General features: G+C 34.0%; 1 protein-coding gene across 1 annotated transcript in view; it reads left to right on the top strand.

Moving 5' to 3' along the window:
* LOC107188699 (calcium/calmodulin-dependent 3',5'-cyclic nucleotide phosphodiesterase 1A-like) overlaps positions 1-7,846 on the top strand; it is a 34,093-nt gene extending 26,247 nt beyond the window's left edge. The window contains exons 7-11 of the mRNA XM_015577041.1: positions 1,994-2,163; positions 3,875-4,120; positions 6,473-6,699; positions 6,780-6,875; positions 7,752-7,846. Coding sequence (XP_015432527.1) covers positions 1,994-2,163; positions 3,875-4,120; positions 6,473-6,699; positions 6,780-6,875; positions 7,752-7,846 — 834 coding nt within the window. The remainder of the gene's footprint in view (positions 1-1,993; positions 2,164-3,874; positions 4,121-6,472; positions 6,700-6,779; positions 6,876-7,751) is intronic.
* Positions 7,847-13,419: the final 5,573 nt, after the last annotated feature.

The following is a 13,419-nucleotide window of genomic DNA, read 5'->3' as shown; positions in this document are numbered from 1 at the left end:
AGCACCAATTATACGACACCATGTATATCATGAAATAAGAATTTGAAATAAAACGTTGCCATGCAAATGAATTAAGTGAAGACTATCTTTAATGAAAGTTTCTAATCGCAATGAAAAACATCGCTTCAGATAACAATGTATTACTATCACACGCTACATTTGTGTCTACCTCTCTAAGGAGAGAAATGTCAATCATCTCCTCGATTCACGAATTAAGTTATTATCACAGTTTACCTCAGTTCCCACTATTCCGACAACCACAAACACCGTTCAAACCCGGACGATCCCCACTTAAGGGGAGAAAACAGTTTAGTCCGATAGCCTTTCCACCGATGCCAGTTTCGAAAAACGAGAATACCGTTGGCCTTTTAACTTTCTCGTTTAAAAGTTTCGACCGCAGTTATACTTCTGCTCGCGCAAACTGTTCAAGTAACCAGCGCGCGCGCGTGATCCAACGAATCCCCGACGGGACCAAAAAGGCTGAAAGTAAATTTTAGTTGATCCCAGGATTTCTCGCACGTGTTCGTCGTCACCTTGAATATTGCTCGTTCCACGTGAATTATACGACGGCTGAAAAATACTCAGAGGTCTTCGTTTAACCCATTAGGGCCCAATGTTGCGTTAACATTTCACTCGCAATATATTTTCAGTGTGTTTACATTATTGAATTCTGTTTTTAATATTTTTCTCGTCACTATTTCTTCTTTCACTTAAATCCTACAACGTTTTGAAATTTGAAGAAATTTAAGTGCTTACAACACTATGATGCACCAATTTTTTCAGTCATGAAAATTATTTGGTGTATCATTCTCCATGTAGTGGGATTCTATAGTATGGTGTCTAGTACAACAGTGCATTTTTATATGAACTGTTTGTTTTGAAAGTAGTGTAAGTCCATTTTCCTTAGAATAACTAATTAATTAAATTAAATTAATTAATTGATTAAATAACTAATAAGTTTAATTTGTATGAAATGAAACGTGAAAATTTCATTTCAACAAAATATCTAGAAAATGCAGTTCAAAAAAGGAAAAGGAATGGATGATGGACTGATGGAGAAAAAGTAGACTGGCTGAAAATATACTATTTTATATAAAACAGCGATGGAGGACACGGAATTTAAGACTTTAGATTTATCACCAACCAGTCGATGCAGTTATTGCCTTATATACCTCCTGTGCATCATGAATATTTAAAAAAACTTCCACATATTGAGCCTAAATGAAAAATAGTATCTAAGGTTAAGCTGGCAATAATGATAAACTTATCATTAAATAGTTTAACAATAAGTAAATATTTTTAACGTTGAGAATAAAAAACAATATTTTATTTTTTGTTATTATTTTTTTATAAACAAAATCAGACTAAAACACATTGTATTTCAAGTAAAATTAAATTATTGATTATTAAAATTAAATGAGTTTTACAATTCAATAATTATGAAAGTGGTGTAAGTCCATTTACAACCCAGAAGGAATATATTATTTTAGTTAAATTCAAATAAAAGTTATTTATGTAATCAAATTACGTATTTCTAAATTCGTTGAAACGTTGTTAAACTTAGTACAATTTATTTATATTTTTTAATCGACTAAAATGTTAACCTTTTAATATCTCGAAAGAAGAAAAAATGGATTTACACCATTTTCAAAATAAACGGTTCATATGTCATATGTACAATCATCTTAAAGCCCTTCTTGAATCATGTTACACTAGCCAAGCAAAGTTCGATCGAACAGCTAGCAGTAGAATAATCTAAGCTGATCACGTTTCGTGGTTCAACGTGTATAAGTTATGTTTACCTTTTTCAATAATAAATGGTACAAAGTTGCATAAACGGAACATGTTCTTATACAAAAAGTACCGATCCAAAAAACTTTTTTTAAAGCATTTATATTCTTCCTCTAACGAAATACACTTTTTATAAGTAATAAATAATTATGTGTAAAAATCTCCTTATTTCACTGTTTGGGACTAATGAGTTAACTTGCAGAATTGGCTGACCGACCTAGAGATTTTCGCCACCCTGGTGGCGGCCATTATTCACGACTACGAGCACACTGGGACCACAAACAATTTCCACGTAATGTCCGGCAGCGATACAGCGCTTCTCTACAATGACCGGGCTGTACTGGAAAATCACCACATCTCGGCGAGCTTCCGGTACGTTCGAAAACGAATCGAAAGGTCGTGTTGTATGTTGTATGTTATAATATACATATATGTATGTACATACTTACCTATATCTATATAGATCTCGAAGTATGCATTTCATATATATGGCATGACCTCAAAAAAAAAACAAATAATATATAAAACACCTAAAAATTAACCGCATATTTTGGGGTCAGTTGAAAAATTTTCTTCGTATATGTTTAAAATATTTTCGAGTACATGGTCTCAAATAATACCTAATATATGTGTGTCCCCAATCTATGCTTTATGTACATAAGTTAATGTACATAAATTATTAACATAATTTATGAACTAAATTTTTTTTTAAATTGACTTTTTGACCGAGGTTCCTGAGCATCAGCAACACATTTTAACGTATAAATCAAAGTGTGTCCCAATGTACCCGCTTCACACATATATATACATATAGGTAATATTAGATTATATATTAGACAATATTGTTATGTATATTATTATGTTGGGTAAAATTATATATTTATTAATGTCGGGACTGATACCGCATTGACGCTATCGATTCCTGGCCGGAAATTTTGATTAGGTACAAAGCGGGGATGAGCAAACTCATTATCTAGATAAAAAGTTTCGAAGAACGAATAAAAGGTAAAAAAAGTATTTCGTCATTTTTAATTGTTTAAACGTGGAAACTTCAATTTTTATAATAAAATAAAACTTCTTTATGAATGAATCGACATGTTTAAAGCTCAGAACGAAACCCTCAGATACTGCTTTTCACTGTAAATTATTCGAATAAAATTCCGCTCAATTCTGGTACAAAGTAATATCAAAGATGTAGGTATCAAATAGAATCCATACCCTTTCGTTACTTTTACGAAAATCTCGATATCTGTTTGGTACTTCTACGAAAATATCGGTGCCGGTTTGATAGTTCATGAAAGTATCAATGCACATTTCACAATTCACGAAAATTTTGATGCCACACATGATGAAAATATTGTTGCTGCAGAATTGGTATTGTTTGGTATCGTTCCAAAAGGCACCAGTATTGATAGTTAATACCGAGTATCCAAGATTTCGATGCTTTTCTGTATATGTAATATGTATAGGATCAGTCCTATCACTATAATATACATATAGGTTACAAATAACTAAAGTATTTCCTTAATTATGATTGAAGTTTTTGTTGTAACGACATTTGCACATTCACATATATTATCCCAAGGTTCATAGTCATGTTGAATACTACACAACACAAGCTTTTGAATTCACTTTTACATATAACTGAAACACTGCTCTATAAAAAGTTCATTTGAATTCAAACATTCTGCTGTATTGTGCAGCAGACAATTTCATTTATTTCAAGCAAATATTTTATAAAAGCTTTTATAAATATCAGCTCCGATATCAAGCGAACACAAGGCCAGTCCACAGGTTAACGTATTATTCTTAAACAAATAAACCGAGCTTTCAGGGGAAATTAAAATTGGAACTATATTTTATATTTTGTTCTCTGATCCTTTAGCTGTAGGAAACGTAAATGTAAATATTTTAAACAATTAGATAGTATGGGTGAAAGTTGAAACATTGATAAACGATTAAATTATTAATGAATAGTTTTTATACATACCTCTATTTTTCTTATCTAGAGAAGAATAATGTAACATCCTGCAGCTAAAGAGTATCGATGGTAAGGCACGTCATTCACTCGAGACTTTTTCAGAATATTGAAAGAGGACGAGTGCAACATATTGCAAAACCTGTCAAGAGAGGAGTTCAGAGAATTTCGTTCGCTGGTCATCGATATGGTTCTTGCGACTGACATGAGCTTCCATTTCCAACAATTGAAAAACATGAAGAACATCCTGAGCCTGGCGGAGCCTAGCGTCGACAAAAGCAAAGCAGTCAGTCTCGTCCTCCATTGTTGCGACATCTCACATCCAGCGAAAAGATGGGACCTCCATCACAGGTAAAATATTCATTGCAATCATTGAAACTAAACAAAAATTATATAATAACAAATGTAATAAGTAAATAAATTATCTGTGACAGCATTCAAAAACATGATTTCTGATGCTATGGTTACACAGATCCTCTTTTCTCATCATTGTACTACTAACGATTTACAAAATGTTTAATAATTTCTTTCTATAAAAGTTTCTGCCCTTCTTTTTTGGAAGAAATGGTTATAACTTTAATGGCTCTTATAATAAACACTGGAAGTATAATATTTTGATAAATTACAACAAAAATGAGATCCATTAAAAAATATATTATGTCTATGTAGTATCATTGTGGCTAGCTATATGTATAGGTATTTACAGTTTTGATATCGAAAGCTTCAGCGTCATTTATTTCATATGTTGGATATTATTGGAGCTTTCCGTTTCTACGTTCTTATAGTTAATAATTTTGTCAGGTAGAGAAAAAACTAAAATTATATTTTATTTACTTATACAACATGATGACTAACTAAAAAGCTATTAGAATAATTAGCCTATCGTTAATTGGTTTCATAATTAAATATTCAAGTCCTAACGTAGAAGCTTGAATACCATAAAAGATCGTCGCTTAACGTTTACATGAAAGCTTTCCCTAAATACCTTCCAGCGAGTTTAAAAGATCCGTAATTAAGCCACTCCTTTCATTTAAAGGCTACTTAAAGTCCATTCAGTACCCTTCAGCAATTCTCCGCTGTGCTTTTTCATTGTTATTCACAAAAACATTTTTACTTCTTTCTGGTTTCCCTCATTCGACTCTGTAATTGACATTTTATCGTCGTCATTACTAATTGTAAGAGGAAAAAATTCGTTTATGTCAGGCCGACCCGTTCTTCAGGTTACGAACAGTTTAATATCGTAAATTTAATTCTGCTACTTGTAATATATGCATGCTGTTTATACAAATTATTTAAATTATAATTTATCAAACTGATAGTATCATAACAGTTTTGCTCCATTGTTCAGTTTTGATTGTTTTAATTCTGCGTCAAATGATCCTTTTAATTTTTATGACGTGGAATATGCTACACTGATCAGTCTAAAGGTCTAAAATTTAATACCTCCATTGCACATTTATTCAATCTTTTTACTATTATAGTACACTTACTATTACATTTCAATTATGCTTAATTCTAATGTCCACTTGATTCATTCCTGTACCGACGTATTGTATAAATGTATACCAAAACATGCACATGTATTTTCTACTTATCTCCATTAATCATAAAGTTACCATTCACCCACAACCAGAAACAAATAAAAACATTTCCAAATGTCTAATTCCTTGCCAATTTAAAATATCCAATGTATAAATTAATAGTTTTAATACCTGAGTCTGGGTAAGCTTTAACTGATGAGGGTGGGGTCTGAGGAACCTCTTAAATATTTTCAGGATATATTTTTTTACTCAATAGCTACTTAAAGAGATATTTGTTTATATCCGATGTTTTCTTACATGAGAATGCAAAACAACTAGTTGTATAGTAATTAGATAATGAGATTTGTGGAATAAGTAATAAGAATACCACCTTACCAGTTAACCCTCCGAGCACGGAACATGGTCACCGGTCCCTATGTCATTTCTGACCCCACACCGATACTCTACTACTGCACAGCGACGGCGAGGCTCGAGCTCGAGGCCCTCACCGACACTGTACTAACACAATTCCAGTATGGCTCGAGCTCGAACCCTCACCGAAATTACTACACAGTGGCGGTTGCTCGAGCTCGAGCCACCGTAAATATAATGATATATTGTAATGATTAGCTGGTTCCACATTACATTTGTATTTTCGTGATTCTTATTACACTACCTAGAATACAAAACTCGTGAGTTATAAAACAAATTATATTTATTTTTCAATACTTCTGCGGCGTCTTGGCCCGGTCGTTCGCATGTAAACAAACATCGGTCGCTATGCGATTTACACGACAGCTCCGTCACTGCGTGCGTGTCGCTCTCGAGACCGTGTGACCCAGGGACCGTGCTTGGAGGGTTAAGAGTTAAAAATGCTACAAAAGACCTAGAATAATCTTTCAATAATACTATATTTGATGTAAAACACCTAATACGGCTGATTCCGACAATTTATTCATGAAACGATACAGTACATCACAATATATCTCTTCGATTTTAGGTCTAAATAATTTATTCATATTAAAATGAAAGTTTCCCGGCTTCTGTGCAATTATTTTCTTTCAGAACATTGTTTTTTTTTCTTCGACACGTCTACATTTTACTAAACGTCAATTTAGTAATTTACTAAAGTACGGTTCAAGGTACACCGTTGAAAAACATGATCTCGTTGACTGATATGCAGATGGACCATGCAGCTCCTGGAAGAGTTCTTCCGGCAAGGAGACAAGGAAAGGACACTCGGATTGCCGTTCTCCCCGTTGTGCGATCGTAACAATACCTTGGTGGCGGAATCGCAAATAGGGTTCATAGAATTTATCGTCGAACCCAGCATGCAGGTGTGCAGCGACATGTTGGAGACGGTTCTCACTCCGCTGAATGTCAAGGAGAGCGTGGATGAGTCCAACAACGGTGAGCTTATCTGCGTAATGGTTTAATACGTTTCATTGCGGACAACGTGGGCTGTATTCAAATGACGAATAATGTGGCAGGTTCGGGCGCAGAGGCCAGAAGATTCAAGATTGGAAAGCCCTGGATCCCTTGCCTAGCGGAGAACAAGAGGATCTGGAAGGAGCAAGCTGTTCGGGGTATTTATGAAATATCGTCATTTTCCAAAATAATTTGTCGAAAACGAAATAAATGTCAGACTGAAAGAAAATTGTGACCGTCTAACAGCGAAATGTCTGATGGGCGAAAAACGGAGGTGGATCACATTTGATCCATTGTAAGATTCTATTCCTGTTCATCTGAAACTACACCTTTTTGTCATATTTTTATCTTGATACAAGTCATTGTTTTTTAAAGCCGTGGAAGTCCAATTTTCGTTATTTAAAGATATCTAATGTACTGTATTTTATCCTATTTACATACATAAGTTTAGCCATACTTTCATTTTCACTCATTTTGTTAAATATTAATTACATCAGCCAGATAGCTTTTCGAGCTGGACCTTTAGACTCGTAAATACCTTCTAACTTGTCCCATACTTCTTTAGATGTTTGACAAACCTTAATGTGGTACAGTTTAGACGAACTCACTGCCAAAATTATATCGACTTTAAACTCTTCTTGACCGTTACGTTAAATATATCAACGTCTTAAAACTTTCCAAAATAGTTTTCTTTTTTTCAAAACTATATACACCAATTTCAATTATTTTTTCGTGAAGGAATAATAAAAACAAAAGAACGCAAAATAAAGTAACCGAGTTAGATGACAATAATTACGATCAATTGAACAATTTATAAACATAAAGAAATTAATTCTTTATTGGCAGACAAAATTAGGAACACAATCATGACAGCTACAAAGTAAAATATTGCCTTTTCCCAATTAACAACAATTAAAATTTAATGTTGCGTTTACGCAACAACAGCTGTTAACGGGTTAAAACTGAGCAGAATTATTCTGAACAAATAGCTATTTTATAATACTAATAAAAACATCATCCTCGTTTGCCCACAGACGCCGAAGCGAGAGCACAAAAGGAACAAGAACAAAAAGAGAACGAGAATCGCAATGACGGTGACACGACGCAAGAAGCAGTGCCCGAAGAATGAAAAATTTCGCGAGCCGTACTGTTTTTCAGGAACATATTACGTAATTTTAGGCTACGAGGAGGCTCGTGATCACGTTGGTGGTCAGTACAGTGATACAAAAAAACGTATCGCGCGTCTCGAAATAATAATATACCGTTTCCTCTCGACGCTCGGGCGAACGTCGAAGGTCAGGCATACGATTAAGAAACTACAACCACGACTTATTTATACCGTTTGTTTACCACTATCCTATTACATCGTGTGACGTTCCATTGATCTCGTTATTACAATTTCGCCCGACTTTTCATCGCTCGACCATTTGAATCGATGTGTGTACGGATCATTCCACGCCAAGCGGATCACTTTTGTATACAATGTTCGGGACTTTGTTCAAATTGAAATATGTTATATTTCATATGAAAGTAGGGAGGGGGACGGAGGTAAGTCAACACTGTGCAGGTTTCGGAATTGTTTATAAAATACAAATTCTTGCAGTTAGCAATTTTTACTGTTTTACGAAAACTACCATCACAAAAAAATTTTTATCTCAGTAACTACTAAAAATAAGAACCTGATTCTTCTTTCGTTTTGATCGTAAATGAACGTTCTCTGCAATGAATTTTTTGTTTCGTACGGAAAGTTATTTTTGTAATGCAAGAATATTAAAAACATTTTTATTTTATAAATTCGACCTCGAGGTCACAAGTTTAAAAATTTGAACAAAAATATGCCCGTATTCTCTGATCTTTTTCTTTAAAATCCAGTTTTTTTATTCGCGGACACTCTACAATTAAAGTCGCATCAGGTCGACGCAGGTGCCGTGGCGCGCAATGGAACGATTTGATCATTTTTGTGTTAAAACCGTAGAATTGCTGATAGAAATAAGACAGAGGGATGAATGTTTTTCGAGGTTAAAGCTAAGATGTTGCAGAATCGGGAAAAAATCAAGAAGAGGTATCACAAAGAAATTTGACCTTGGAAATCTATGTCAAACTTGAGTTTAAAAGTCTTTTTCGTAAAAATCGGTGAAAATTGCCAACTTTGAGGGTCAGTATTTTTTAAATAAGTCCGAAACCAGCAAAATAATGACTCAAATCGCCCTCCTTTCACATGAAGTATAACATATTACAATTTGAACAAAATCCCAGACATCGTGTACAAAACCTAAATAGCACAAAAACGTCATATGTACGCCCGGAGAACGTACGTTCCGGACGTTCGGTACATGCAGAGAATGTCCCGAAAAGGTCCAGATGTCCCTCCTACGCCCTCCTTAAGACCTTTAAATGTCCTAGGAAGGCCCTATTTACAAAATGGAACGTCCTGAGGACATCCTGTGTCAACATTCTCAGAACGTTTTCCGGATATGTAAAAGTAACATCCTCTGTACTTTTTGGGAACGTTTTAAAAGTTTTTAAAACCGCTATGGTAATGTCTTAACAGGCGTAAAGAAACGTTTTCCAATTATTCGTAATCAGCTCCGAAATGAACGCCTTGACTACGACGTGGACATTTCATTCATAATTGACGGCAAAGACGCGACGTCGCGAAGTCGTCAATGTACCAGTAGATATCCGGATTTACTTACGTTTATACCGCCAGCATATCCTTAAGGAGTTTTAAATAATTATAGTACAGATTTTTCGATATTTTCATATGAAGACAAATAATTGATTTTTATTGGGCAATCAAATGGGATAACATGCTTACAGTCAACCGTTTTTCAAATGAATGTAGAGTACATAAATGTGATTCACTTTCCTTCGTCTCGTACCTAGATCAATAAAGCATCTTTCAATTCGTGCACTACATGTCTAAAAATAGACCTGAGTTTACAATATATGGTATTTTTTTTTAATAATACAGTTTAAGTTCATATCTGGTCCAATGATAAGTAACAATATGTGTAGTTAATTTGTCTGAATTTAAATAAAACAGCTTCTTAAAGGTTATACAATTTGTTAGTTTCTGAAGCAGTACGATTTTGTTAAAGAATAGATAGTCTAAAAGAACGATTCTAGAAGAGCACAAGATTACAAAAATCTTAATCGAAATATGTCATGTATGGGTACGTCATGCAGCATACTGAACTTAGAGATTGATTTACACACACGTCTTCAATTTTAATAATTAAACTAAATGTTTTAATACCTTATTATGTAAAATTATAATAGAGACTGTATATTCTAAAAAATACTGACTACAGAATGTACAGATGAATCTATACTATATCTGGATCAGTTGAAACGCGTTCAAAACAAGAATGTTCGTCGCTAAGGCGTTAATTTCTCAGCTTGTTTTGCCACTTCGAGTAGCTTTAGTTCATCCATTCGCGTAAATATTATTAAAATGTAGGAATAGTTTGTCGAGCTCCCGAACATAAACGTAGCCTAAAGTTACCATCTGCACTAGGCAGAACAGAAGAAAAATCGAGCACGCACCAGCACGAGGAAATGTAAACGTACTTAGTGCACAATTGTCCGTTCTTGATGAAGTGCTAGCGAGTGAAAGGACACTATATTAATGTCGACAAGGATTTCCATAGTGTTCCACCACTGGAACACTGTCTTTATCCGTACCTGTCTTTTCTTACAATTAGTCTGTAATTACGAGCATACATCTTTCTATAGCAACGAAGACTTTCATCTTATAACGGAATGTCCATTGAACTCGATGAATGCCAAAAAGAAAACTTTCAATTTTAAATCGGACAGCGTAGTATGTCTTGTAACGATAGATAATTCGTTGTAAAGATATAATAACATCGTGTGAATTAATAAAAGTACATACATATTATAATGAAAAAATATGTATTTTATTTCAATAATTCAGTTACTCAAATCTGTTGCTTATTTTACGCTCTACATAGGCAAATCAATTTGTTTTCTAGAAGATGTGAAACATTCTTTGTATTGAAAATGTTAAAAATATTTGTCTTGTTTCAAAATACGTATAATATTAAATAATTTCAGTGATCAAAAATGTTTATTTAATTGAAGTATAATTACTGTAATATTACAATTAAAGTATACCGAATAATTGTTCTTAATACCAGAACAGTTGATATATTTTGCAACTTCTCTTTATCGCCATTGTATGCTTACGCAAAGTAATTATTTGTATACAATAATTTTCTTAATCTTTTACTGTATGTATATACCCTGATAACTACATAGTTGTGTACAAGTTTCGAGCAAATTGCCAGCAATAAATGACAGAAGTTGTCTAAAAAACCATAGCCATCTGTTTCCGCATTTGACTTGGGTTTTGCAGACAACGTCAGCTGACAAAATGTGAAAGCAAATTGGCAGAAATGCTTGCAACATGACCTATGTCAAATTGAGGGCAAAACCAGAACAAGGTTTGCGTGAACTAATTTGCTGCATATGTTGCTGCCAATTTGGTGCCGATGTTGCTGCCAATGTGGGCACAATGTGTTTATAGCAAATCTTGCATAAAACTTGTAACCACAACTTTATAAGACATCGGATAAAATATGGCTTTGCAGGTTTGGCTGACTGGGTACTTTACAATTCATTAAATGCTCTTAACTATAGCATCCGAATTAAAATTATATGAAAATCTTAAATTAGATCGTACTTCGATTATCTTCTCGAAATATAGTTCGTAGAGATGAAGTTGAAAGTCTTCGCGTAATACCAAGCCCCCTATTCTCAAAGCACACGCGCGAATGAAGCGGATTTTTCGCGCAGAAGAAAGCTTCCACTCGCTTCCTTGATACTCCGACCAGCTAGACACTTAGGTAAACGACCAAAAGTTACATCTTTTCTAAGGCCCGATTTCTACGAAATGATTCATCTATTGATTGTGAGTTTCACCCTCGTATGCTGCAGGGAATCGTAAAATGCAATTTATCGCTGCTTCGATTCAATTTGCAAAACAATTTCATGTTGACGATCCTGCAAAAGTCTTCAATTTAATCGACAAGAATAGCGTGATAATCAGGAAATGAATATACTGTAATATTTCTGTGTTTGTAGCTCTCTTAAATGACAGTAACCTTTAACTGACAGTAAGTTACGATTCTCAATCACGATCTTAAGTGCAACAAAATATTTAAGGCGTTAAATTGTAGAATTTTATAAAAAAAAGTATGGTTTGTGTTTTCAATTTAATTTATTATATGTCTAATTCCTGGATAAAATGCCTTTTTCTAAGTAATAATTACTTTGATAACTCTATAAATACTAGCAGAAAGAAAGTTTTTCCGGTGCAATTTTTCTGAATTTAACAACTTCAAAAACTCTTAATGAATTATATCATTGACAAAATATGTTGCTGTAAATAATTATATGTGGCAAACAATACACGATGCATTAAACCATCATGGAGCATTAGAAGCATGAGTTAAATTTGATTATATAGATTTCTTAATTACCTTTTAATAAACATTAATCATTTTCTTTCAGTATTATTTGCAATTTTCATTATAAGAAAAAATGTAAGCTTAATTGAGATACTAAGAATTGTATTTATAATCTTGAACACAATAACTAATGTGGTAGTTAATCTTTATAAGGAAGTGCATTTACACAATTTTCAATGTACTTTTATAATTTTCTGAAAAAATAATTAATTTAAACCTTCTAACATACCGTTACTTACTCCGCAACGTGTAACCACAGAATTTTTGTTTGCTTAAAAAAAACTAGAGACGATGAAATAAATGAAGATCGCATTGATCCACACAGACAAATCTATTTAAAACGAGACATTCGAACCTGACACTATTTCGAACCGGATGAAATGATTTTTCAACAGAGAAAAAGTCGCTCGAAGAATAAAAGAACGGTGTGTATAAACGATTGAATCGAAGTCAACGACCAGATAAAATGAACGTCGAATCAGGAAAAATCGGGCCTAAGTAGCTTCGAGCGGGTTAAATGCCCGGGGTCGTAACGTCACTGTACATACTTATGTTAGATGTGTATTCGTATACACGTAAAAGTGCAGCTTTAATGTATGTAAATGTAATGTAATAGAGAATATCATTAACGTTTACTCGGCGTATACCACATTTCGTGTATATAGGGCGTCTCAGGTCAGATAGTACAACCGTGCAGGAAGTGATTCTATAAGAAAAAATAAGTCTGAAAAAAGAATAACATTTTTTAGATTGATGCCTCATTGTTGAAATAATCGAACTTGGAAATCTAATGGATGCACGGATAATAGAATATGTAGGATTTAGCGAACGTTTCTGTTCATTGCAGGGCGTTTCTACTTTTTTTACATCGCGAATACACGCCTTTTGGATGAATCTCCAAACCCAATATTTTCGAAAATAAAACCCCGAGAGAAAAAAATTAATTCTTTTCTTTCCACTCATATTTTCTTATAGAATCACCTCCTGTACGCTTGCGCCAGCCAACCTGAGACACCCTGTATGCACGTATACGAAACGTGAACGAAAGGAGGATCATCATATTAAGGTGGATGCCTTTCCACGAAAAACGGTCGCGACGGTGCATTAACGAAAATTCGAATTGGGAATCACGTGTGTATCTAATATATGCGAGATTCACATATTCGAAAATCGCGGCCGTTCTTAGATGGACGTATTCATCGATCGA

Source organism: Dufourea novaeangliae, unplaced genomic scaffold (assembly GCF_001272555.1).
Source record: "Dufourea novaeangliae isolate 0120121106 unplaced genomic scaffold, ASM127255v1 scaffold108, whole genome shotgun sequence".
Lineage (NCBI taxonomy): Eukaryota > Metazoa > Arthropoda > Insecta > Hymenoptera > Halictidae > Dufourea > Dufourea novaeangliae.
This window is presented reverse-complemented; position numbering and strand designations above follow the sequence as displayed.